The sequence below is a fragment of the Mobula hypostoma genome, chromosome 2 (assembly GCF_963921235.1).
Source record: "Mobula hypostoma chromosome 2, sMobHyp1.1, whole genome shotgun sequence".
NCBI classification, from domain to species: domain Eukaryota; kingdom Metazoa; phylum Chordata; class Chondrichthyes; order Myliobatiformes; family Myliobatidae; genus Mobula; species Mobula hypostoma.
The window spans coordinates 42,733,931-42,756,544 of NC_086098.1; the positions used below are offsets into that span (position 1 = coordinate 42,733,931).

General features: G+C 37.6%; 1 protein-coding gene across 6 annotated transcripts in view; it reads left to right on the forward strand.

The window, feature by feature from the left end:
* Positions 1 to 22,614, forward strand: part of mapre3b (microtubule-associated protein, RP/EB family, member 3b) — an 80,285-nt gene that overhangs the window by 24,195 nt on the left and 33,476 nt on the right. For 3 of the 6 annotated variants that reach the window (XM_063036317.1, XM_063036360.1, XM_063036326.1), the window contains exons 2-3: positions 6,453 to 6,580; positions 13,208 to 13,353. In XM_063036317.1, coding sequence (XP_062892387.1) covers positions 6,460 to 6,580; positions 13,208 to 13,353 — 267 coding nt within the window. In that variant the 5' untranslated portion in view covers positions 6,453 to 6,459. Of the gene's footprint in view, positions 1 to 270; positions 295 to 6,451; positions 6,581 to 8,710; positions 8,734 to 11,259; positions 11,343 to 13,207; positions 13,354 to 22,614 lie in introns of those variants that run through there. The other 3 variants (XM_063036335.1, XM_063036343.1, XM_063036352.1) reach the window with 3 other exon arrangements.

Sequence of the window (22,614 nt, forward strand, 5' to 3'; positions counted from 1 at the left end):
CAGGTATAACATGTCACATATCTAACCATGATTCCTTTTTTCTGCTCCAATCTAATCATTTCTCAAAGCACTTAATATTCAAAATACTTTAGCAATTATTTGCCATCATGTCGTGGGAGGTGAGCTTTATTATCTCAGTCAAACAAGCTCCAATAGTCGCTTGAACCAAATGCTGAGTCACTGCAGCATTTTATTCAATATCATTATGGCTCCTTCCCTACTGCCTCTATTTGTTCTGCTTCTGGAAACAGCAGTTCCATTGAAAGCAAGATTTTTGCAAGAACATCATTGTAGGTATGGTGTCGTTTGTGAGATAAATTTGATATACGCCAGGCAACAGTTTAGTAATTTATTTTTCATGTTGGAAAAATATTTATACTTAGTTCTGCAAAATTGTAACGTGAAGGAAAGTTATCTTGTGATGTCCGTTGAAGCCAGTGAACGTTGAACATCCAGTTAGTTTAATTTTTAATTATACTGTTCTTCTAATTTAAAAATATTTGTAACTGTTACTTGGTTATACAAAAGCAAGTCTGCTTCGGATATGAAATGTTCTCTGTGTGACATCAAAATCTACGCAGCCAGTTCATCTACAAGTGGTTCTGATATGTGTTAACAGAATGTAAAGATAGCTTCAAACAATAAGGAAAAAGATTAATTCATTCACAGTATCAATTTTACAATTTTAATGATGCAATTTACTGTACTTTAAATAGAACATGTAACAGGTTGCCTTAAGAATAAATGGCAATCTGAAACCTTGGAACAAGTATTTTGTGAATCTTTAATCAAAGGTAGAAGAAGCATTGAATTATATAATTAATGAAAATATTTGCCTGGTTACTATGCATAAAATATTATGTCTGAAGATTGATTACATTGTGAAGAACTTATTATCCCTTGTCAGTAAAAAATGATCTCGGAATAACATTCACTTTTTCATTTAGCACTATTCAGACTATTTAAAGTCATTTTCATTAAAAATAGTTATTTATGCAAGTAAAATATTACACTATTTGGCTCTAAGGAAAGCTGCCTCAGTTTTGCATGTTAAGTTGTAAGAAATATTCTGTTTTAGTGCAGTAGGCTCTGTTCCAATGTTGCAGTATAACATCTGCAGTAGAATACGTTGTAGCATGGTACATTATAAAACTTGAATATATCATTAGTTAAATCTTGGAGCAAATTTGTCATTTAGGCAGTTGGGAATTTACTGCAACCATTCCTTAAGAAATGAGTTTTGACTTTGTATTCTGAAATACCTATGAAGAAAAATTTCAAATTTCCTTGATGAGAAAGTCATACTACTATGGATAAATTAATTGTGTTTAATCATGTAAATGAACAATATTTACCACCATTCAACCTTAACTTCATTGGTTTACATTAAAGGAATGTTACAGCCATTAAAATGTCACGTCCATTTTACAACAAGTGCAATATTTATGGAGGCAAAATTGGATTTGTTTTGGTATCTTTTTGACCTTTAGGAAATTGCAGAATTGTTACCAATTAATGCTAATGAAACAGACCACTAAAATTTAATTCATCCAGAATTCCAGTACTGTGGCTGATAAACCAGAGAAATTTCCAGTTCAGCTTCCATCTTATATATGGTTGAAACATTTTTGCAATGTATCAATAAGAAAGTTTTATCTTGAACAATGAGCTGACTTTTCCTGAAGGTTCAGTATGTGCTATTTTGTCCCAGGAGATGAAACTACTGAAATGCTATTTATTGACGTGGTTTAGGAACATGAAATCTAATAGAGAATTCTGTAAAGTGGCATGAATATATGCATTAACAGAGTTTCCAAAGTTGAAATTGTTCAAATTATTCGTTGGTTTTCTTTTGAGATGGGTGTTACAAAGAACTTATACTTGCAACATTGAATGAAATTACAAAACATTTATTGGCTTTAGGTCTACAGCTTGAAAGGAGTGTCATTTTCACAATCAGAGTATGTAAATTGATATTACAGTTGGATTTTTTTTTATAAATGTCATCCATGAATAAAGAGTATAAACTGAATGAGGGTTTATGATTTTTTTTGGCCAGTGTTGTATTCAGAGAATTTGTAAATAAAAGATAACAAGAATGAGGTGCAGAATATCAAGGGTATGATTTTACACTGCATGTTGTGTGAAATACCTTTATTTGGGCAGTGTTCCAGAATAAGACTAAATACTTCTAAGGGGAATAAAGGCATAATTGTTTTAAGCATAGAGAGCAGAACTGCTTTGGTATAGGTTGAAAGTCTGAATATCTTCATCCATTGCTAGAAGTTCCTAAAGTTTTTACAGTATTGTTTCTGCTGCCCCTTGAGATCTTCATTTCCTCTGTACTCTGTGTTGCTTAGCTGGTGTGCTTCCAAATGATTGGAAGCTCATTCATCTCAGCAAATGCATTTCTATTTTGTCAGCAGCTTCTGCTTTCTGATGGCAGCTGTTACAGAGATTGTTTTCTTTGAAACAAAGTCTGAAAAGGGATTTAATTGATTTGTCCATTCCTTAAGTGGCATCCTTGTCACTTTTCACAAATAGCGTCTTGTACAAAACAAAGCTACATGAATTCTGTCTGCACTGTGCTGCTCCTCATTACATTTATGCTCATTAATCTTCATCCTCATCAACCTTCATTAGCCCCTTTCTGTTCAAAGCATGCCTTTTTCTTTTTTACAAATTCCCACTTGACTCTCCATTCTTTCTCTTACATTCATGTGTTCTAATATGCAGGCTTCAATTTCAGCAACTTTCAATTTTCAATGCAAACTGTTGACAAAGTTTTTTTAAAAATCTGGTTTAGCATTCTCCCCCTTTTTTATAATTGCACAATGTCTTACTGACCTTCATAAAATGCAGTGACCAAACTACCATCAATGAAACTGCCAATTTTAGAAAAAGTTTCCACCGTACACCTCATCTGGCTGATAACACGCCGCTCCGTAGAGAATCCTGTAAACACCAGAAAGGGCATATGGTGGAACCCTGCATCAATGAGAACAACAGGTGTATCAATTTAGGTTACCTGGAGTCATCGGCAATAGCAGAACATTGCATTCGCAAAGGTCATAGAATTGACTTTCACGGTACAAATCTACTGTGCCGCTCCAGTGGCTTTTGAGACTGCCTGGTGAAGGAAGCCATTAAAATAAAACTAGAGGAAAAGAATTTTAACTAAGACGAAGGTCTTTCTCTAATTAAGAACTTGAATTCGATTGTAAAGGTGAGACAGTAGAAATCTGATTGGATGAGGACTGACCAATCAGGAGAGACGGATGTTGGTTAAAGTCAATACCTGTACCTAGTTGGAAGCCCAAGAAGACATTATTTGCCAATTTTAAAATTTGTTTATGTAATAAATGCTAAAACTATAGCTTATTCTTGCTTGTTGTACTTACAAAACAAGTTTTTCAGCATAGCATTTTCAATATCATTTAATCCTTTAGCTATTCGGAAAGACTAATTTACAATAGAAGATTTGTTTGTGTCGATATGAGAGTTGGACCCGTAAAAGATTGGCTGATTTTTAAATATATATATTTGCAAATAAAGTTATGTGGTTTTTTTTATGAAAAATTAAATACGTTGTTGGATTGTTCTGTTTTTTTGAAATACAATTTTGTATCAAACATAGCCATATAGATGGAATATATTCATGTGGAAGTTTGCAGTTCTTTTCCTTTGGCACCAAAAGAGAAATGTAAATGTTCCAGAAGAATTGGATAGGGTTGAAATGGGAAGAATTTCAAAGTTTCATAGGAATATACCGTTGAAGCTGCAGAATTTCTTAATATTTATCAGATTGGTTATGTTTGACAGTAGTTACACATTTTATCAGGAACTCTTCCTGTTACTGTCATCTCCCAAACTGGCATGGAGAAGTAACAGACCTTAACAGGTAAGGACGTTAAAAAGAAGTAGGAATAAGTCAGGCAGCTTTTTTTTTATCTTGCTCCACCATTGTTTAGGATAATGTCTGATCTAATCTTGGCTGGAACACTACCACCATTGACAACACATTTCATGTCATGTTTGATAACAAAGGGTTATCTTTAAAGTGATGATAACCCTCATTCTGTTTCTGAAGCTCACGTCACAGCGCAATGGGTTTTTGCTCAGCCTGCTTGAACTTTTCTTCAAATGTCATCCCCATCTCCTTTGTGAACCTCCTTATGGGGACCTTCATTGTATCAAGTTCTTAAAGAGCCAGTCTTATATCTGACATTAAAATAGAATTCAAACTATTTTCAGTTTAATTGAAAAGAAAACCTGATCTTCAGTCCACTCCTATAGAAAATTAACGAGAGAGCACGATAAACTATTCATACTTCATATGAATTTCCTTCATTCAACACGTTTCACATTTTCACCTCGATGATGGTGCATATCATGTATGCAGTCTTTATGTAAACTTTTAAGCAGGACCTTGAGGTTACTGGCACAAAGCCTTCAAAAGGGATGTGCATGTTAATTCGGAGCATGCTTTATCAGAAGCTTTTTGTGATTGCTGGAATCAAAATCAAGAAGGACAACTTACAATGCTTAATGCAAAACTATGTGCAGTAAGAAAAATGAGTAAGTGAAAAGATTTTGAGACTGTTGAAAGTTTCATTATTTCATGTTCTTAAGTTCTCAAATAATAACTGAAGGAAATAGTTTTATGTGGATTTTTTTTAGTATTAGAGACTTTTTTGCTAATTTCATTATAGAATTGAATATTTACTCACATCACAATATGCAGTTGTTCAAATCTGTGTGGTTAGTGGTATCTTTTTGGAGAGTACACTAAAATCTCACCTGAGATGTACATAACTGACATTTAGAAGGTGCCAGTAGAGTGAAACTTGAAGTTGAGTACATTGCTGTAACTTCATAATTTACTTAATGTGCATGATCAGACACAGTATTTTGCTGATCAATGTATCCCATAATGATGAGCATTATTTTTACTACAAAGTGTGGAACAAAAATTAAAAGGAAAACCTATTGCTACCTATACTTAGTCGGTGGGATCAATTGCTGTTCTTTTTGGAGATCATGTTTGACTTGGGAATCATTCATGCGTAGATTCTTTAATACAGTAGAATTTTGGACAAATCTGATAGATTTTAGAATTGCTATGAATCTGCATAATTCTACTGCCATAATTGTGCTTCACAAATTAGTAATGGTTTTTCCAAAGTTACACCTAATGCAGTCTGGAACTGTTCAATTTGTTTGTTTATGTTTCTTTACTTTTGTGACTTTTCATTAATTTTGGGAAGATGTATTCTAAAGTCGTTATATTTAAGAATGTAGAGTGTCTCTTTTGAGTCCTGAGAAGTTTCTGGGTTTGGGAAAAGAATTCTCTGGATTATGTAGCTTTTATAGGACTTAGAATGCTTTGTTGAATGATACAAGGACTTCTGTGACTTGATATTACTGAACTGGAACTGCAGCTGGATGTTCTTTGGCTCATATGGGAGAATGAAAAGTTGATAAATAGGAGATGCAGGGAAGTAATCAATCGCATGTTGCAGGAGGCAGTTAACTCGGTAACAATCAGGAAAGGGAAAGGGAATAGGCCAACAGTGCAAAGTACCCCTGTGAAGAGGGAGGAACCAGAGTAATGGGACAGTAGGTATAAAATCATAAGAACATAAGACGTAGAAACAGAGTTAACCATTCAGCCCATCAAATCTTCTCTGCCATTCTGTAATGGCTGTTCCTTGGTTACAATCAGGACTCATTTGAATTAGTAGTGGGGAGGAGGTCACTAAACAAGCTGTTGTCCATTAATGGACTATTGGGCACATCCTCTCCATGACTTACTGAATAAGCAGCGGAGCACCTTTTCGAACAAACTCATTCAGCTCTGCAGTCACAAGGATCGTTACAGAAAATCTTTCCTACCTAATGCAATAAGTATATACAATAACTCATCTCAGTGCGGCAGGAGAACACACATCATAGTACAATAGTCTGCTTTATTATTGTGTATATTATTATTCTGTACGTAAGTAATAGTTAAGAAAATCTGTAGATGCTGGAAATCCAAAGCAACACACACAAAATGTTCGAGGAACTCAGAAGGCCAGGCAGCATCTAAGGAAAAGAGTAAACAGTTGACATTTTGGGTGGAGACCTTTCATCAGGACAGTGGCTATAGATAGTGTTTATGAATAGTAGGGTATAGCTAGTGGGATAGAATGAATTTGGTTTTGCAAACTCTATTTAAGAAAAGGGAAATGTGGAGTTCTAAAATGACTGAATTATTTTCATCCTCACTCGGCTCCTCCCCTGCAATGCTTCACTCATAATTAATTTCCCTTTGTTCAAATAAATTTAGGTAATCTACTATTGTTTTGTGCCTGAAGTACAAAGAAGAGAAATATACCTTTATTAGGATGTCTGTACCTTTCATTTGTTCTGTGTCTCTTTCAACTAATTTATTGTATTTTTTTCTGCAGCTGGGGGATGGCAGTAAATGTTTATTCCACCTCTGTGACAAGTGAAAACCTGAGCCGACATGATATGTTGGCATGGGTCAATGACTCCCTCCAGCTCAGTTACACCAAAATAGAACAGCTATGTTCTGGTAAGATGATTATTATTAATTCTTTTGTGTAAGTAATGAGCCTTGTTTGCAATGTGCTATATTTCTTTAGCAGCTGAAAGCTGTACAACAGGTAAAATGCACAACATTAGTTTGTCCGGGTTACTGTCTTTTCAATAGTACCAATAAGAACAAAAAGAAACACTTTTTATATGAATGTGTTGAAGTATCAGTGTTTTCTTCTATTGAAAACAATTTTGTCATGTATTGATATCTCCATCCATTAATAAAAAGAAGCTCATTTTGGTGATTCCTTGGCCATTCACTGGGAAGTACAAGTAATAATGACAAATATGTTATAATTTAATAAAATGACACATTGATAGGCAATATACAAGTTATTGTTCAAGGCATAGAATATAAGAACAGAGAATTATGTTTGAACTCTTTCAGGTATCTGTTAGGCTCTAGCTTGTATTTGATACAGTTTTGTCATCACACTGCAAGAAAGATGTGAAAGGAGACAGATTTATAATGATAAACATGAGAATTTCTGCAAATGCTGGAAATTCAAAGCAATACACACACAAAATGCTGGAGGAAATCAGCAGGTTAGGCAGCATCTATGGAAATGAATAAATGGATGATATTTCTGGCTGAGACTCTTTTTCTGTTTAGGTTTGGGTATTTGATCCTCCGCAATATTCCGCATGGGAATTTAAACTGGACGTGGCAGTGTTTTTTATGTGGTTGAGTTGCGAGCTTGACATCAACCTGGCATGGATGGAGAGCGCGCTCGGGTGCGGTCTGTCACTGGACCGAACTGGGAAATCTCCGTTCTCGAGCCCGGCACTGATCTCACTGCGCCACCAGACTTCCTGTTCTGGAAAGGAAAGGGGAAGATGCCAGAATAAAAAGGTGGTGGGGAGGGAAAGAAGGCTAGCTAGAAGATGATAGGTAAAGCCAAATGGGTAAAAAGGTGTAAAGGGCTGGAGAAGAAGGGATCCTATTAATGGGGGGGGGGGGGGAGGAGAGGATAAATAATAATGTTACCAAGCTGAGGAATTGTAGTTTAATGGGAAGACTGACTCAGTTGATACGGTTTTCTTTGGAACAAGATTGAGAAGAAATTTAATTTTATTATATTAGGTGTGTAGTATAGTTAAATAGATGAGCTATTTCCTTTGCAAGAAAATTGATACCAGCAGGGTCAATTTTAAGTTGATAGGAGAATAAGAGGAAAGTTGAGAAAATTCTTTTCACAAACGTCGTCTGAAATTCAGTATCTTGAAGGATAGTGAAGACAGATCCCATTTATGGAGTATGTGACTGAGAACTTGAAAGGGTATAATCTATAAGCCTTATGGTCTAAGAGCTGAGAAATGGAAGTGACCTAAGTAACTCCAGCTCTGATCAATCTGGACATGATGGGCTGATTGGCCTCCCGCTGTAACTTTCTATAATTCTGGAGGTAACTTCCAGAGTTTGAAGCATGTTTTAAGAAACTAAAGAATCTTTTCCTGTGCCTATCTTGCACCACTACATTAGGGGCCAGAACTAGGCACAGAATTCTAGATTGGGCATAACCAATATCTTATGCAAGAATATTAAGTTGTGCTGAGTTTCATACTGAATGTTCATAGCAGTGCAGATCAGTGATGCTGTCCTGCTTCTCACTGCAGTTACAGAACACAGTATCAGAGGGCAAGAAAATAGAGGCCTCAATTCCTACTTTATACCCCCATAGCCTTCAATTCCACATTCATTCACCTCCACTGATAAATAACCCTACTGAGTCACCACAGTTCTAAGGTGTAGAATGAGACTGTATTTGTTTTTACCTCTTCTTAGAGCTTGAGAATAACATCTTTGTTTTATACCACCAATATAACCACAAGAAAACTGAGTGGCATGCAGCAAACTATCTGTCACTTAGAATTATTCCTGAGCAAGCATTACACTTTGGATGAAGTGGCCTCAGACGAAATTCAATTAATTTTTTGTTTTATTTACTTGGACTGACATATGCAATAGCTGGTGAAACTGCACAGGAAACAGAATAGACCACAAATGTTGGAATCTGGAGCAACAAACAACATACTGGAGGAACATGGTTGGTCATGAAGCATCTGTTGGAGGAAAGGAATTGTTGACATTTTGGGGCAAAGCTCTGCACCAGGATTGAGAATGGAGAGGTGAGCTTTTTAGCATGAAGAGAAGGGGAGGGAAATGAGTCAGAGATCATTGGTGGACTGAGGAGGATTGCAAGATGACAGGCAGGTTGTACTAATTCAGCAAGGGGGGGTGGGGGGGTTCCGAGACAGTAGCAAGTGAATGGTAGCTGGAGGCAAGCAAAGGGAGAGGGGAGATAAATAGATGGAGTAAGGTGGTGCTGGCAAAGTATGGAAATTGGAGACAGCTGCAAGAAGGAGATGATCAGGAACACAAAGCACTATCAGTGTTGGATTCTAGTAAATACAGGAGGGGAGAATGAAAATCAATAGGGAAGCAATTGGAACCAGAACCAAGCAAAGGACGAGGGGTAGGAGACGCGTGTGTGTGTGTGTGTGTGTGTGTTGGATAGATGGAATAAAGGAAGAAAATGGGGGGAAAGGGGGGCAAAGTAAGAGGACTACAGGAGAATGGAGGTGGGGAAGGGTAGTAGTGATTGGAAAGGGCGATAAAATCAACCCAGTGGAGGGGAGAGTTGGGCTTTACAACCTGTTCTTTCTCTACCATTTTATTTAAAATGCTGAAGGAAATAGACTTTAAAAGAGGCAGGGCTGTTTCTACAAAAAACATCTTTTGTTGCTGGCTGCAGAGATTTTACATAATATGAATCTAGTTATCAGAATATATGATACAATCTACATGTGAACTAATCTTTCCTGAAAAATACTGTGGAGAATTTTGGTATTATTCCATTACTTCTCACTATGAGGTAAGCATACTTCCATTGGAAATAACCTTCAACTAGATCTCATTTTAGACTCTCAAAAATTTCTTGACATTTATCTCCCACAAAGCACATCAGCTACTCATCAGAACTCAAAGAACAGAGTATGCTAGAGTTTGTCCTAGCATGGAAGTTCTTGATGTTCTTGGCAGGTAACTTGAAATGGAAAACATTCCAACCTACAACACGATCATAAAAAAAGAATTTTAAAAGTAAACCATGATTTCTGAATTCATTTCATGATTCCAAGTGTCATGTACGCCGTGACGGAGATAAAGAAACCAGCAGAAATAGAGTCTCGTATTGCTATAAACTACTAATATTTATTAGTAACTAAGCAATACAGTAATATCAAAGTAAATAAATCACACAGGTTAGCAATGAATATATATATATATATATATATATATATATATATATATATATATATGTGTGTGTGTGTGTGTGTATGCAAATCAGTAAGTGTGGAAATATATGTATGAAAACCAAGCTTCTTTAAGTCTAGGCTTAAAAAGATACAGTCTTATGATGTTGAGTAAAGTTCAGTTCAATTCGTGTTATGTAGTTGAATAGCGATGGGGAGAGAGAGAGAGAGTTGAGTCTTCAGGTGAGCTGTTGCCGTCGATCTTCTCGTCGTCCTTCAAAATCCTTCACAAGTCACTGACTGTGACTTTAACCAGGGGGACCCGTTTTCCTGTGGTGGAGCTATCACCCCGGCAAGGGTGGACACATAGACAACTCCCCACCAGTCAACCCCTTCTTCACCGCTGGAATAGCAATTTGGATCGATCCGCCTGATCGATCCTCCAAAACCCACTTTCTCTGAGGGCACAACAATGCTCATTCAGTGTCCAGATCATGTGTCTGAGGTCTGTACCATCTGTCCTCCTATTTAACTCACCAGGCTAAGCATCACCTGTCATTAAGAGTCCCTCCTTCCTTTGTCTGTAAAGGAATGCGAGCAAACAACAAGTCCTTGGAAGTAACATCAATAATGTCCTGTTGGTCACCATAGCAACCTTCGAGCTGCTCAGTTTTTATCTCCAAAGTAAAACTCCAAAGTTAACTCCCGTGTCAGTCCAACCGTCAATCTTGGTCTCTCTCTCCTTTCCAAACAAACCATCAATGATAAATGTCTCTCTCTGTCTCTCTTCAAACAGTTAATAGGGGCACTCCTGGATCCCCTCACACAAGCAATCCCTCAAGACTGGAGATAATTTACTTCCACACCAGGTAGTGGAGTAACTAATTTTGGAATTGTTAACACTTCCACATGTGGGGCAAGGGCATCAGTCATTTGTGAAGTCCTTTGCTCTGTCCGCCACATAGACAGGATCTATATATACACGCGTGTTTTCCTTCCAAGGTTCTCAACATCAGCGCAAATGCTCCTTCTCCACTTTGGTCATTTGCGTAGTTTCACGAAAAGAGAGGATGTTGCATTTCTTCAAAAAAACTCTGAGCATATAGACTCATAGAAAAGTGCAGCACAGAAACAGGCTTCAGCCCGTCTAGTCCATGCCGAACCATTTAAACTGCCTACCCCCGTCTCAACATATTAATCCACATATTAATCTCTTCCTATGATCTAGAATGGATTAGAATACAGTGGCATGCAAAAGTTTGGCCACCCCTGGTCAAAATTTCTGTTACTGTGAGTAGCTAAGCGAGTAAAAAAAATGATTTCCAAAAGGTATAAAGTTAGAGATGACACATTTCTTTAATATTTTAAGCAAGATTACTTTTTTATTTCCATCTTTTACAGTTTCAAAATAACAAAAAAGGAAAAGGGCCCGAAGCAAAAGTTTGGGCACCCTGCATGGTCAGTACGTAGTAACACCACCTTTGGCAAGTATAACAACTTGTTAACATTTTCTGTAGCCAGCAAAGAATCTTTTAATTCCCGTTTGGGGGATTTTCTCCCATTCTTCCTTGCAAAGGGCTTCTAGTTCTGTGAGATTCTTGAGCCGTCTTGCATGCACTGCTCTTTTGAGGTCTATCCACAGATTTTCGATGATGTTTAGGTTGGGGGACTGGGAAGGCCATGGGAAAACTTGAGGTAGTCCATTGTGGATTTTGAGGTGTGTTTAGGATCATTATCCCGTTGTAGAAGCCATCCGCTTTTCATCTTCAGCTTTTTTTTTTATAGATGGTGTGATGTTTGCTTCCAGAATTTGCTGGTATTTAACTTAATTCATTCTTCCCTCTACCAGTGAAATGTTCCCCGTGTCACTGGTTGCAACACAAGCCCAAAGCATGATTAACAGTTGGAGAGGTGTTCTTTTCATGAAATTCTGCACCCTTTTTTCTCCAAATATACCTTTGCTCATTGCAGCCAAAAAGTTCTATTTTAACTTATCAGTCCACGGGACTTATTTCCAAAATGCATCAGGCTTGTTTAGATGTTCCTTTGCAAACTCCTGACGCTGAATTTTGTGGTGAGGACACAGGAAAAGTTTTCTTCTGATGACTCTACCATGATGGTCATATTTGTGCAGGTGTCACTGCACAGTAGAACAGTGCACTACCACTCCAGAGTCTGCTAAATCTTCCTTGAAGGTCTTTTGCAGTCAAATGGGGTTTTGATTTGCCTTTCTAGCAATCCTACGAGCAGTTCTCTCGGAAAGTTTTCTTGGTCTTCCAGACCTCAACGTGACCTCCACCGTTCCTGTTAACTGCCATTTCTTAATTACATTATGAACTGAGGAAATAGCTACCTGAAAACGCTTTGCTATCTTCTTATAGCCTTCTCCTGCTTTGTGGGCATCATTTATTTTAATTTTCAGAGTGCTAGGCAGCTGCTTAGAGGAACCCATGGCTGCTGATTGTTGGGACAAAGTTTGAGGAGTCAGAGTATTTATAAAGCTTTGAAATTTGCATCACCTGGCCTTTCTTAATGATGATTGTGAACAAGCCATAGCCCTAACAAGCTAATTACAGTCTGAGACCTTGGTAAAAGTTATCTGAGAGCTCAAATCTCTTGGGGTGCCCAAACTTTTGCATGGTGCTCCTTTCCTTTCTTTCACTCTAAAATTGTACAAAACAAAAAATAATACACTAATCTTGCTTAAAATGTTCAAAAAGAATGTTTCATCTTTAACATTATGACTTTTGGAGATCAGTTCATCTTCTACTCACTTAACTATTCACAGTAACGGAAATTTTGACCAGGGCACCCAAAGTTTTGCATGCCACTGTATCTGTTTCAGGAATCTGGTGCCACGCATGCAAATGTTGTGACCTGTCTACTGTGGCCAACTGTGTGCAACTGGGAATGATAAACAGAAAGAACTGCATATAGTAGAAGTATGAAAAAAAAACAGAGAATACTGGAAACGCTCAGGCTGGCCAGTATGAAAAGAGATACAGTGTTAACTTATCAGGTGCAAGATCCTTCAGGAGAGGAAGAGCAATATTCCACAAGATATATAGCCAATGCTGTGGACAATTCCAATACTCTAATTTCACATGAGGCTTGACAGAAATAACTAATTTTGACTTTCACCCTAGGAAGTAGGTAAGAGGTTAAATATGATGGGCTGGATAGCCATAAATCTGTGTTGGGAACTCGCAATGATTATTGGGTCTTGGTGCATCCATCAAATAAATGTAGCTTTCAATATTAATGAAATACCTATCTATATTTTAGAATTCCTGAGTAATTTTTAAGAGTAAGTGTACACTCACTAAAATGTAGATTCTTTTCCCAACAGGAACTGCATATTGTCAGTTTATGGATATGCTATTTCCGGGTTGCATTCATCTAAAGAAAGTCAAATTCCATGCAAAATTGGAGCACGAATATATCCAACATTTTAAAATCTTACAGGCAGCCTTCAAGAAAATGAACGTTGATAAAGTATGTACGTGAATTCTGATGAAAGTTGTATCTTTTTCTTTGTAAAGTAGATTTGTTTAAGTTTTTTTCTTTTTCAGTTGCTTGTTTCTTTTTCTTGGGCTATATCACTTTCTGTATTTTAAGTGTTTCTGAGATTGATGGTACAGGGCATTTAAAGGGAACAGTACAAAAAGAAATGTGGGAGTCTGCAAATACATCCCTAAATAAGATGATAAGTATGAAGAAAAAGAATTCTGTAAGGCATGAGCATGTGAAAATAACTGAAAAGGTGAATCGTAATGCAGATTTACAACATTTTTGGAAGTAGAAAAAATAGTGAAGTAAATCTGAGTTAAGAAAATGTGTGTGGTCCTTCATTGAGACCAGCAGGCAGTCATACCCAAGCTTTTTTTGCCCCTTAAAGCCTTTGCCAGTTTTTTTATACTTTGGTTTCAATTTTCCCCTTCCCTTCAATTATGAGCAGGTTAACTGTTCTCCATAAAAATATCTTAATTTGTTGGTTTCTGATAGTGTCAACTCTGTTATTTCATCATTTTCCAGTAATGAATTGTTTTGTGTCTTACTGGTAGATGTTTCCCATTTCCTCTTTTTTTTTTAAGTGCCGTGCATATTCCAATTCTGATGAAAGGCAGGCACATTAAAAGTCTTTCTCTCTATGAATGCTCCTTGACCCATGGAGTGTGGAGAACACTTCCTATTTCTAACAATATAAGCTTATTTAAAATATAAACCATTAAATAAGCAATACCACACAATTGCTATGTAGAATATATCTTTTAATCTTTTAAATTCACCACTGCTACTGCCATCAGGGAAGAGGCTACATGGCATCCACACTTGGACCACCATAATCAAGAACAATTACTCTTCCCAAGCAGTAAGGTTGATCAACACCTCCACCCACTACACCATTAAACATAGGAGCATAATTAGGCCATTGAGTCTGCTCTGCTATTCCATCATGGTTGATTTTTATCCCTCTCAACCCCATTCTCCCCATAACCTTTAACACTCGCACCTCCACACCCCTCACCATCACTATCATTTCCTGTCAGTCACCTTAGCACAGACATTCCTGTGCCTAGTATCACTTTACAGACATAGAATCAATCTATGAATAAATTCTCTTACGTATTTATATTTATTGTGTTTTTTTATTGTTTTCTTTATTATATTGTGCTTTTTTGTGCTGCATCGGATCTGGAGTAACAATTATTTTGTTTTCCTTTACACTTGTGTACTGGAAATGACATTAAATAATCTTGGAATTTGGAAATAATATTTCAAACATTATGTCACTGAATCCACCTTGATATAATGCCATTACAACTTTCCCTGAACCAAGTCCAAGTAAAGATTTAAAGGTGAATATCCTTTTTTAGAGCTCTATAAGCCGAGAAGTGATTTTTGACAATAATCGTGGTTTTGCAATTACCTTTAGCACTGTTGTTATTTTGAGTGATTTGCATTGGCACTTAACTGTGGGTGTTGTGCTATTAAGTTGCTTTTAATTGTATTCTGAATATTTCCAGAAAATGACATTCATTTAAATGGTGTAGCAATTTTTGTCCAAGCAGTTGACTTTGACGGTATTAGTTAAATTATACTCATTAATTATCTTTCACTGTTCCAAATGGTGAATTTGTATTATTTTATACCTATTTTATTTATGCATTTTTATACCAAGCATGGAAATTTTAAAATTTGAATTGTAGGTTCTGGTTTTAATCTAGGCATATATGCAAACTGATCTTTCTTATTCAATCCCATGTGCACAGTAAAAGGAAAAGAAACATTCATACATTATTGAGAAAAGGCCTATATTTATTGCTGTAGTTTGTTGTAAAAGTTATTAAAATTGAGGTTTAGATATGTTGAAGGAACATTTGCAATTGTTTTGCTAATAAAGTCATAATAAGTTTATATAATCAATGGTGTACAAATGAAGAAAGGTAAATTCTAGTCTTGAAAGCTTTTTGGATTTTTTGAGAATTTAAAGGTAAGATCTTGAATTATTGTAGTTTGTTTTAGGTATTAATATTTGTTCTCTTTACAGTTTCTGTATGGTCATCTGATAAAGAGAGGTACATGAATTTTAAGTTAACTTTTCCTGAAGTTGGCCATCAGAAAATGAACTTCACTATCCTGGAGTTCGTTCTTTTTTTACATTGAAGCTTGTGCAAAGATAACTATGTTTGCAAGTGTTTTTTACGTGCACATGATGTTGAATATAGAGACAATTAACATTAAAAAAAAACTAATATCTGCACAGTCCTGCATCATTCCATCAAGACATCATACCTCCAGAAAGTATCTTCAATTTCTATGATGTCATACATCCTCCATTATCAGATGAATTGGGTCTGTCATTCAGCAGATGAAATCACAGGAATGCTTTGTGTCCTCCTCAAAGGCTACATGATCTCTCTCACTATTTTGGTTTATCTAACAAGTCAGTCCTTAATCCTTCCTTTTACTTCATTACTGCAGTAGTACCACATTTTTCAGAATGTGAAAAGGAGTGAGGAGCCTCTCTGTGCAAAATGCATGGAGTCTGTCCTGCACTTATTTTCATGGTTACTGGAGCAGTTTAGTTGTTCAGACAAGCAGTTATATAGGTTTATAATTCTCCATGTAGCAAGTTTTCTGCTCGTTTCTAAGTGGTCAAAATCTTAGTCTGCGAATTTATACTTGTACACGATCTCAAGCCTTGCACTGGGCTTATGGACTGTGAGAAGCAATATGCCTTCCTTTATGCTTTGAAATAATGAACAACCTCAATTACAGTACCTTGAGTACCACCAACAAAATCCCTCCAGTCAGTTGGCTAGATAAGCAAGCCAATATCACTCTTCTTTTGGGGTCCTACAATCCCAGTATTGAGGCTTTGATCGTGTTAACTGGGCTCTAATGAATAGCAACATTGTCCCCATGCCTGACACCAGCCCACTTGAACAAGCACTATACTCCACATTCCATCACAGGAGATCTTCAGGACAGAAAAAAAATAGTTCAAGGACTCACTGACTCATCCGAATTCTAGTTCTTGACCACTCAAAATGACCATTCAAGAAGGCACCAAGATCTTTATTCCCTGTGAGTGAAAAATGCAGGGATTATTGGCAAGCAAAAAGAGATAACTGCTCATATATCCTATGCCTTCCACTTATTCACCTCATCAGTCTTCACTTGTGGCAGAGTTTGCGGATTCCATAAAATTTTCGGTTAATTCAGAACCCACAGGCTGAAGTGGGAGGAAGTATCATAGACCCCAATAACTGCTTCTGAAGATTTCTTGAATTTTTCCAGATTATCTAAACAGCCTCTTAGAATCTACTCTGTCAGACCCTCTCTTTTCCATTAGTGCAATCATCTCTTACAAACTACAACATGGATTCTTGTTGTATTAACTGTAAGGCAAGGACATCATTCTTCAGATATAGAGACCAAAACTGCTCTCAATAATTCAAGTGAGGTCTTCTCACCTTCCTTGTGTGCTTCTCCTCTTTAAATTCCATTGGGGTGAAGGGTCTCGGCCCAAAAAAAGTCGACTGTTTATTCCTCTCCATAGATGTAACCTGACCTGCATTCCTCCAGCAGTTTGTGTGTTGCTCTGGATTTCCAGAATCTTTTGTGTTTACCATTAGCTTTCCTTCAAACAAAAGGTGTAGCCATGGGTACTCACATGGGTCCTAGCTGTGCTTGCCATTTTGTCTGTGTTCCAAGCCTAAACTGGTGTCACTCCCCAACTTGTCCTACGTTACATCAACGACCACATTGGTGCTACTTCCTGAACCCATACAGAGCTCATCGACTTAATCAACTTTGCCTCCAACTTCCACCTTGCTCTCATATTTACCTGGTCCATTTCCGATACCTCCCTCCCCTTTCTCGATCTCTCAGTCTCTATCTCTGGAGCCAGCTTATCTACTGATGTCTATTATAAACCCACTGACTCTCAGCTACCTGGACTATACCTCTTCCTCTTCCTACCCTGTTACTTGTAAAAATCCCCTTCTATCAATTCCTCTCTCTGCCGCATCTGCTCTCAAGATGAGGCTTTCCGTTTCTAAACAAAGGAGAGGTCTTCCTTCTTCAAAGAAAGGGGCTTCTCTTCCTTCTCAATCAATATTGCCCTCAACCGCTTCGCTTCCATTTCTCACATGTCTGCTTTCACCTCATTCTCCTGTCACTTTACCAGGGATAGGGTTCCTCTTGTCCTCACCTACCAGCCCACCAGCCTCTGCATCCAGCACATAATTCCTAGTAACTTCTGCCATCTCTAATGGGATCCTACCACCAAGCTTTCCACAGGGATCGCTCCCTACACGACTTCCTTATCCATTCATCCCTCCCCACTGATCTCCCTCCTGGCACTTATCCTTACAAATGGAACAAGTGCTACACCTGCTCCTATACCTCCTCCCTTGCTACCATTCAGGGCCCTTAACATTCCTTCTAGGTGAGGCAAAACTTCACCTGCGAGTCTATTGGGGTCATCTATGGTATCTGCTGCTCCCCGTTTGGCCTCCTGTATATTGGTGAGATCTGACATAGATTGGGAGACTGCTTTGCCGAGCACCTACCCTTCATCTGCCAGAAAAAGCGGGATCTCCCAGTGGCCACCTATTTTAATTCCTCTTCCCAAACCCATTCTAACATGTCATGCATGGCTCCTCTACTGTCATGATGAGGCCACACTCAGGTTGGAGAAGCAACACATTATATTCTGTCTGGTGTAGCTAGCCTTCAATCTGATGGCATGAACATCATTTTCTCATACTTTCAGTAATTTCACACACCCCTCCACCATTCCCCATTCCCTTTTCCTTCTCTTTCTCATCTCTTTACCTGCCCATCACCCCCCTCTGATGCTTCTCCCCTTCTTCTTTCCTCCATGGCCTCTGTCCTCTCCAGGACAGAAGATACCCCTTCTCCAGCCCTGTATCTCTTCCATCAATCAACAACTTTCCAGCTCCTCACTTCACCCCTCCCCCCACCTCCCCGTTTCACCTATCACCTTGTGTTTCTTACTCCTGCCCCCCCCCCGCCCACCTTTTAACTCTACTCCTCATCTTTTTTCCTCTAGGCTTGATGAAGGGTCTCAGCCCAAAACGTTGCCTATAGATGCTGCCTGACCTGAGTTCCTCCAGCATTTTGTGTATATTGCTCAGATTCCCAGTATCTGTAGATGTTCTTTTACTTGTGCCAACTACTTTTGCATTTTATTTTGTTTTTCAGTTATTCTTCTATTATCAGGATTACTGACTTTTTCCTCTATCTTTCTCAACCCGTAATCACAACCTCATTCATTCTGTTTGTACTTTTAAGTATTAAGTAGTCCAGAATAGTTAATTACTATCCTAGACAACAGCTCTGTAATAATTATCAGGTCAAGCTGACGTGTATGTACTTGTTTCATTGTTGCCACTGTAGTATTGCAAAGGTTCCTTGTTTTCAGATATAATTTTAACCACGTTTTTCCTTTTTATACTGCATATTATGATTAAAATACCTTACTTTCTTGTTTCATTCCACAACTGAATTGCTAATTGGCTCTGCCTTTTTTTATATATGTCTTATTTTCTCTTCACTTGAATCCTTCCATACTCTGGTCTCCTCAAACTCTTTCATGCTGCATCTACAATGTATTACTTGGCTTACAATCACTACTGAATGCTGCTTAATACAATGAATTAACGGAGGTTACTGTATACCTGATATTTAATTTCTTTTTACATAAATTCGCAACTGAAAATTAGTTTATTTTGCTTAACATTACTTTTTTGTTTTTTTTCTGGTTTCAAAAATATACTGAGTACCAAGCAGATGGCAAAATTTAAATACTCATTAGCTGCATATTCCATTGATTATCGCAAGTATTGAATACACAAAGCAATGCCACTTCATCATGTAGCTGGCTCTGGCTGCTGTGCTTTTCAAATACAAATGACCTACTTGCTTATGGAATGAAGTTTGTGCGTCAATAAATGGCACATGTCCATTGAAGTGGAAATTGTTGAATACTGTTCAGAATCCTAGCAATTAAAGGTTGTGTTAGTTATCAGTCTCTGAAGAATCATACAAAATTTTGTATTTATGCTGTGATCTTTCTGCGTTGCAGTTGCATATACTATAGAATATTCCAGAGGATTTTGAAGAGCATAATTCAAATGGCTCTGAAAGCAACTTAGTTTTCAGAATGCAAGATCCTCCAGAAAATTATCTGGATTTATCCTCTTTTGTCTTGTTGAAACTATCTGAAGAAAGAAAATAGTTGTCCAACTTTGTATATTGACCATTCTCTCTTCTTCCTCTCTCTGCATTTGTTTTTGCTGAAGGTGTCTGACACATTTTTGGGCAGGCTTGTTTTCATGTATTTATTGTTTTAATTGTTCCAAGTAAGATCACAGGCACTTTGTCATCCTAGCTGACACTGTTTTCTAAATGCACTTGGAATTAAGATGATTTAGGCATACATTTGCATATTGGCTCTTCTTTCTTCTTCAGATGTAAATGAGCTTCTATGTATAGAACTTTGGAGACACTTGTGATACTTATCACTTTTTCCTCAGCATTTAAGCCATACTCTTGCGATCATCTGACATCTTGCATCATTTGATCTCTTGGTGCTTATTTTTGCATGACAGGGAACTGACATGCTTTGGTGTTGCAGCCACTACTTTGGGGTTCAAGTGCAGACTTCCTCATCCTTCTTTCATTTTTTATTAGAAATATTTTGGATTTTTTCTCTTAAATTCTGTTATCAGAAGTTGATTTCAACATTGAATGTTAACGTAAATGGATTGGATCAGGGGACTATTATGTGAAACAACAACTTGCTCCTTTGAGGTAGATTTTCTTGGTGTAAGAATTGCCAAGAAATGCACGGTGGAAGGATAAAGGAGTTTATTTCTCTTTTATAATAAGTTAGCTGTTTTGGCGACTTACTTAAAGGTTTGTTCTACCAAGTCCGTGGCTTCTGAATTGATCATTGCAAAATTAGCTGCTTTTACTTGGGAGTGCCTTGATGCATTTTCAAACACCATTGTTTGGATATATTTGCAAGGGCAAATAACCGCCTTTGCAAGATCAGTTCTGTAAATTGGTATTTAAATCAATTCACAGAATTGCCCATCTCCATTTTTCCAATAATCCCGATATTGTCTTTATCTGGAGAATAAAAATGAGGAAGAAAATATGATGACGCACCTTTGGTATTGATGCTCCCTCACTCTTTACGTATATTTTATCCTCTGAATTAAGAACTTCTGTCTTCCTTCCCTGTTGTCTTCATGCTGAGTTGGAGGTTGATTGTTAATTTTATTTAATTTCTCCTTCGTTATACCACCTCGGTCTACTTTTCAGCCACCTCTGTCAAAAAAAACCTAAGGAGGGATTCGGGATCGATGACTTGTGTACAGTGTGGGAGTGAGGGAGATCACATGGCTGTTGCGAGGAGCATTGTTAAAAGGACAGAGTCTTGTGATTTCCCCCCATTGGATGACAGACCTGATTCATCTGCATATGGAGGATAAACTGCACTGAAGTCAGGAAGAAATCCTTATCAAGGTGAGTTATCTTTCTTTGCACAATCCAACAGCAATGGATAACTTGCAGAATTTTGAAAGCTGAAATACGCTGTTTGGTAGTATCAGTCTTTGTTTCTGCAGCATATTCAGAAGTGAATTTTATTTGCTCGATTATGTATACACCAATAACATGCTCACTGGATCATGCGGGTTACTCCTTTTTTCGTGTTTCAATTGAGTGTCTAAGTTTGCAATGGTATTGCGGTTTCATTTGACATAGGCAAGAAAGATCTATTCTAAAAATCTATTTGCCTATTCTTCGGGAATTTACCAGCTATTACTTCTTCTACCCTCTGATATTATAAGAAGCTATACTTGGATTTGGCAATTAGATTTTTTTTTAGCTTTAGGTTTCACCAGTATAAACATACTCTATCCCATGAATTGTGGTAGAAACATGTACTCCACTGTAGAATTGGTCAATTCATGATAATCAAGGTAATTTCTGGCATTAGTCGTGTTGGGTTTATGTAGAGTGTTGCCCTTAACTGATTAGACAGAACACTGACTTGGTGACTGAGCTTGTAAAGCAGAACACAGGAGTAAAATCACAGTTAAAAGTTTTGCCTTTCAACACAATTTTTTGAAAAATGAATAAATGTAGAATTAGAAGTTCATATGTGTAAAGGTAACCATGAGGCTGTTAGATTTAAAAAAAATAGCAACTGACTCATTTGCTATGTTTTGAAAGAAACCTGCAGTTCTTTACTAGTATGGTCTTTGTGAATTTATCCCATTGTTGACTTCTAACTTCTTTCTGAAATTATTTATGAAACAATTCAATTTTATCAACTATAGAAAAGAATAAAACCACATAGATGAATCTGTTAACTAGGCAAATTTCTGATTTGCTTGCCATTTTGGTTTGGTCCAAAATCCTTCAACACACATTGAATTCCACAGATTCACTACCCTATGACTAAAGAAATTCCTCCTCAATTCTGTTCTAAATGGACTTCCCTCTATACTGAGTCTGTGCCCTCTGGTCCTAGACTCTCCCACTGTAGGAATAATCCTCTCCACATCTATTCTATCTAGGCGTTTAAATATTCAAGAGGTTTCAATGTGATCCTCCCCTTCATTCTTATAAACTCCAGTGAGTATAGGGCTAGCGCTATTAAATGCTTCTCGTATGTTAACCCTTTCATTCCTGGAATTATTTTCGTGAACCTCTTCTGGACCCTCTCCAATACGAGTACATCTTTTCTTAGATACTACTACTACTACGTCGACTCAGGCTTAGGGGGCCGGTGTCAGGCACGATGACGGACTCTCCACTTCTCCCTCTCCCTCATCAGTGTGTTCAGTTCATCTACATTAGCCACGCTGCTGTCTTCTAGAAGCGTGTTGACCATACTCTTGGGAGGGCGCCCAGGGTTCATCCTCCCATGCTTGGGCTCCAATATGATGACTAGGCTGGCAGGCAGCTTGGGGTGGCGTAGACAGTGCCCCGCTAGTTGCAGTTTTCTCACCTTGATTTAAGGAGTCCAAAACTGCTCACGACGCTCCAAGTGCAATCTGACCAATGCCTTATAAAACCTCAGCATTACATTCTTACCTTCCATACCACTGACTCAACCTGCAAGTTAACCTGTAGAGAACCCTGCGCGAGAACTCCGAAGCCCCTTTGCACCTCTGATTTTTGAATTTTCTCCCCATTTAGAAAATA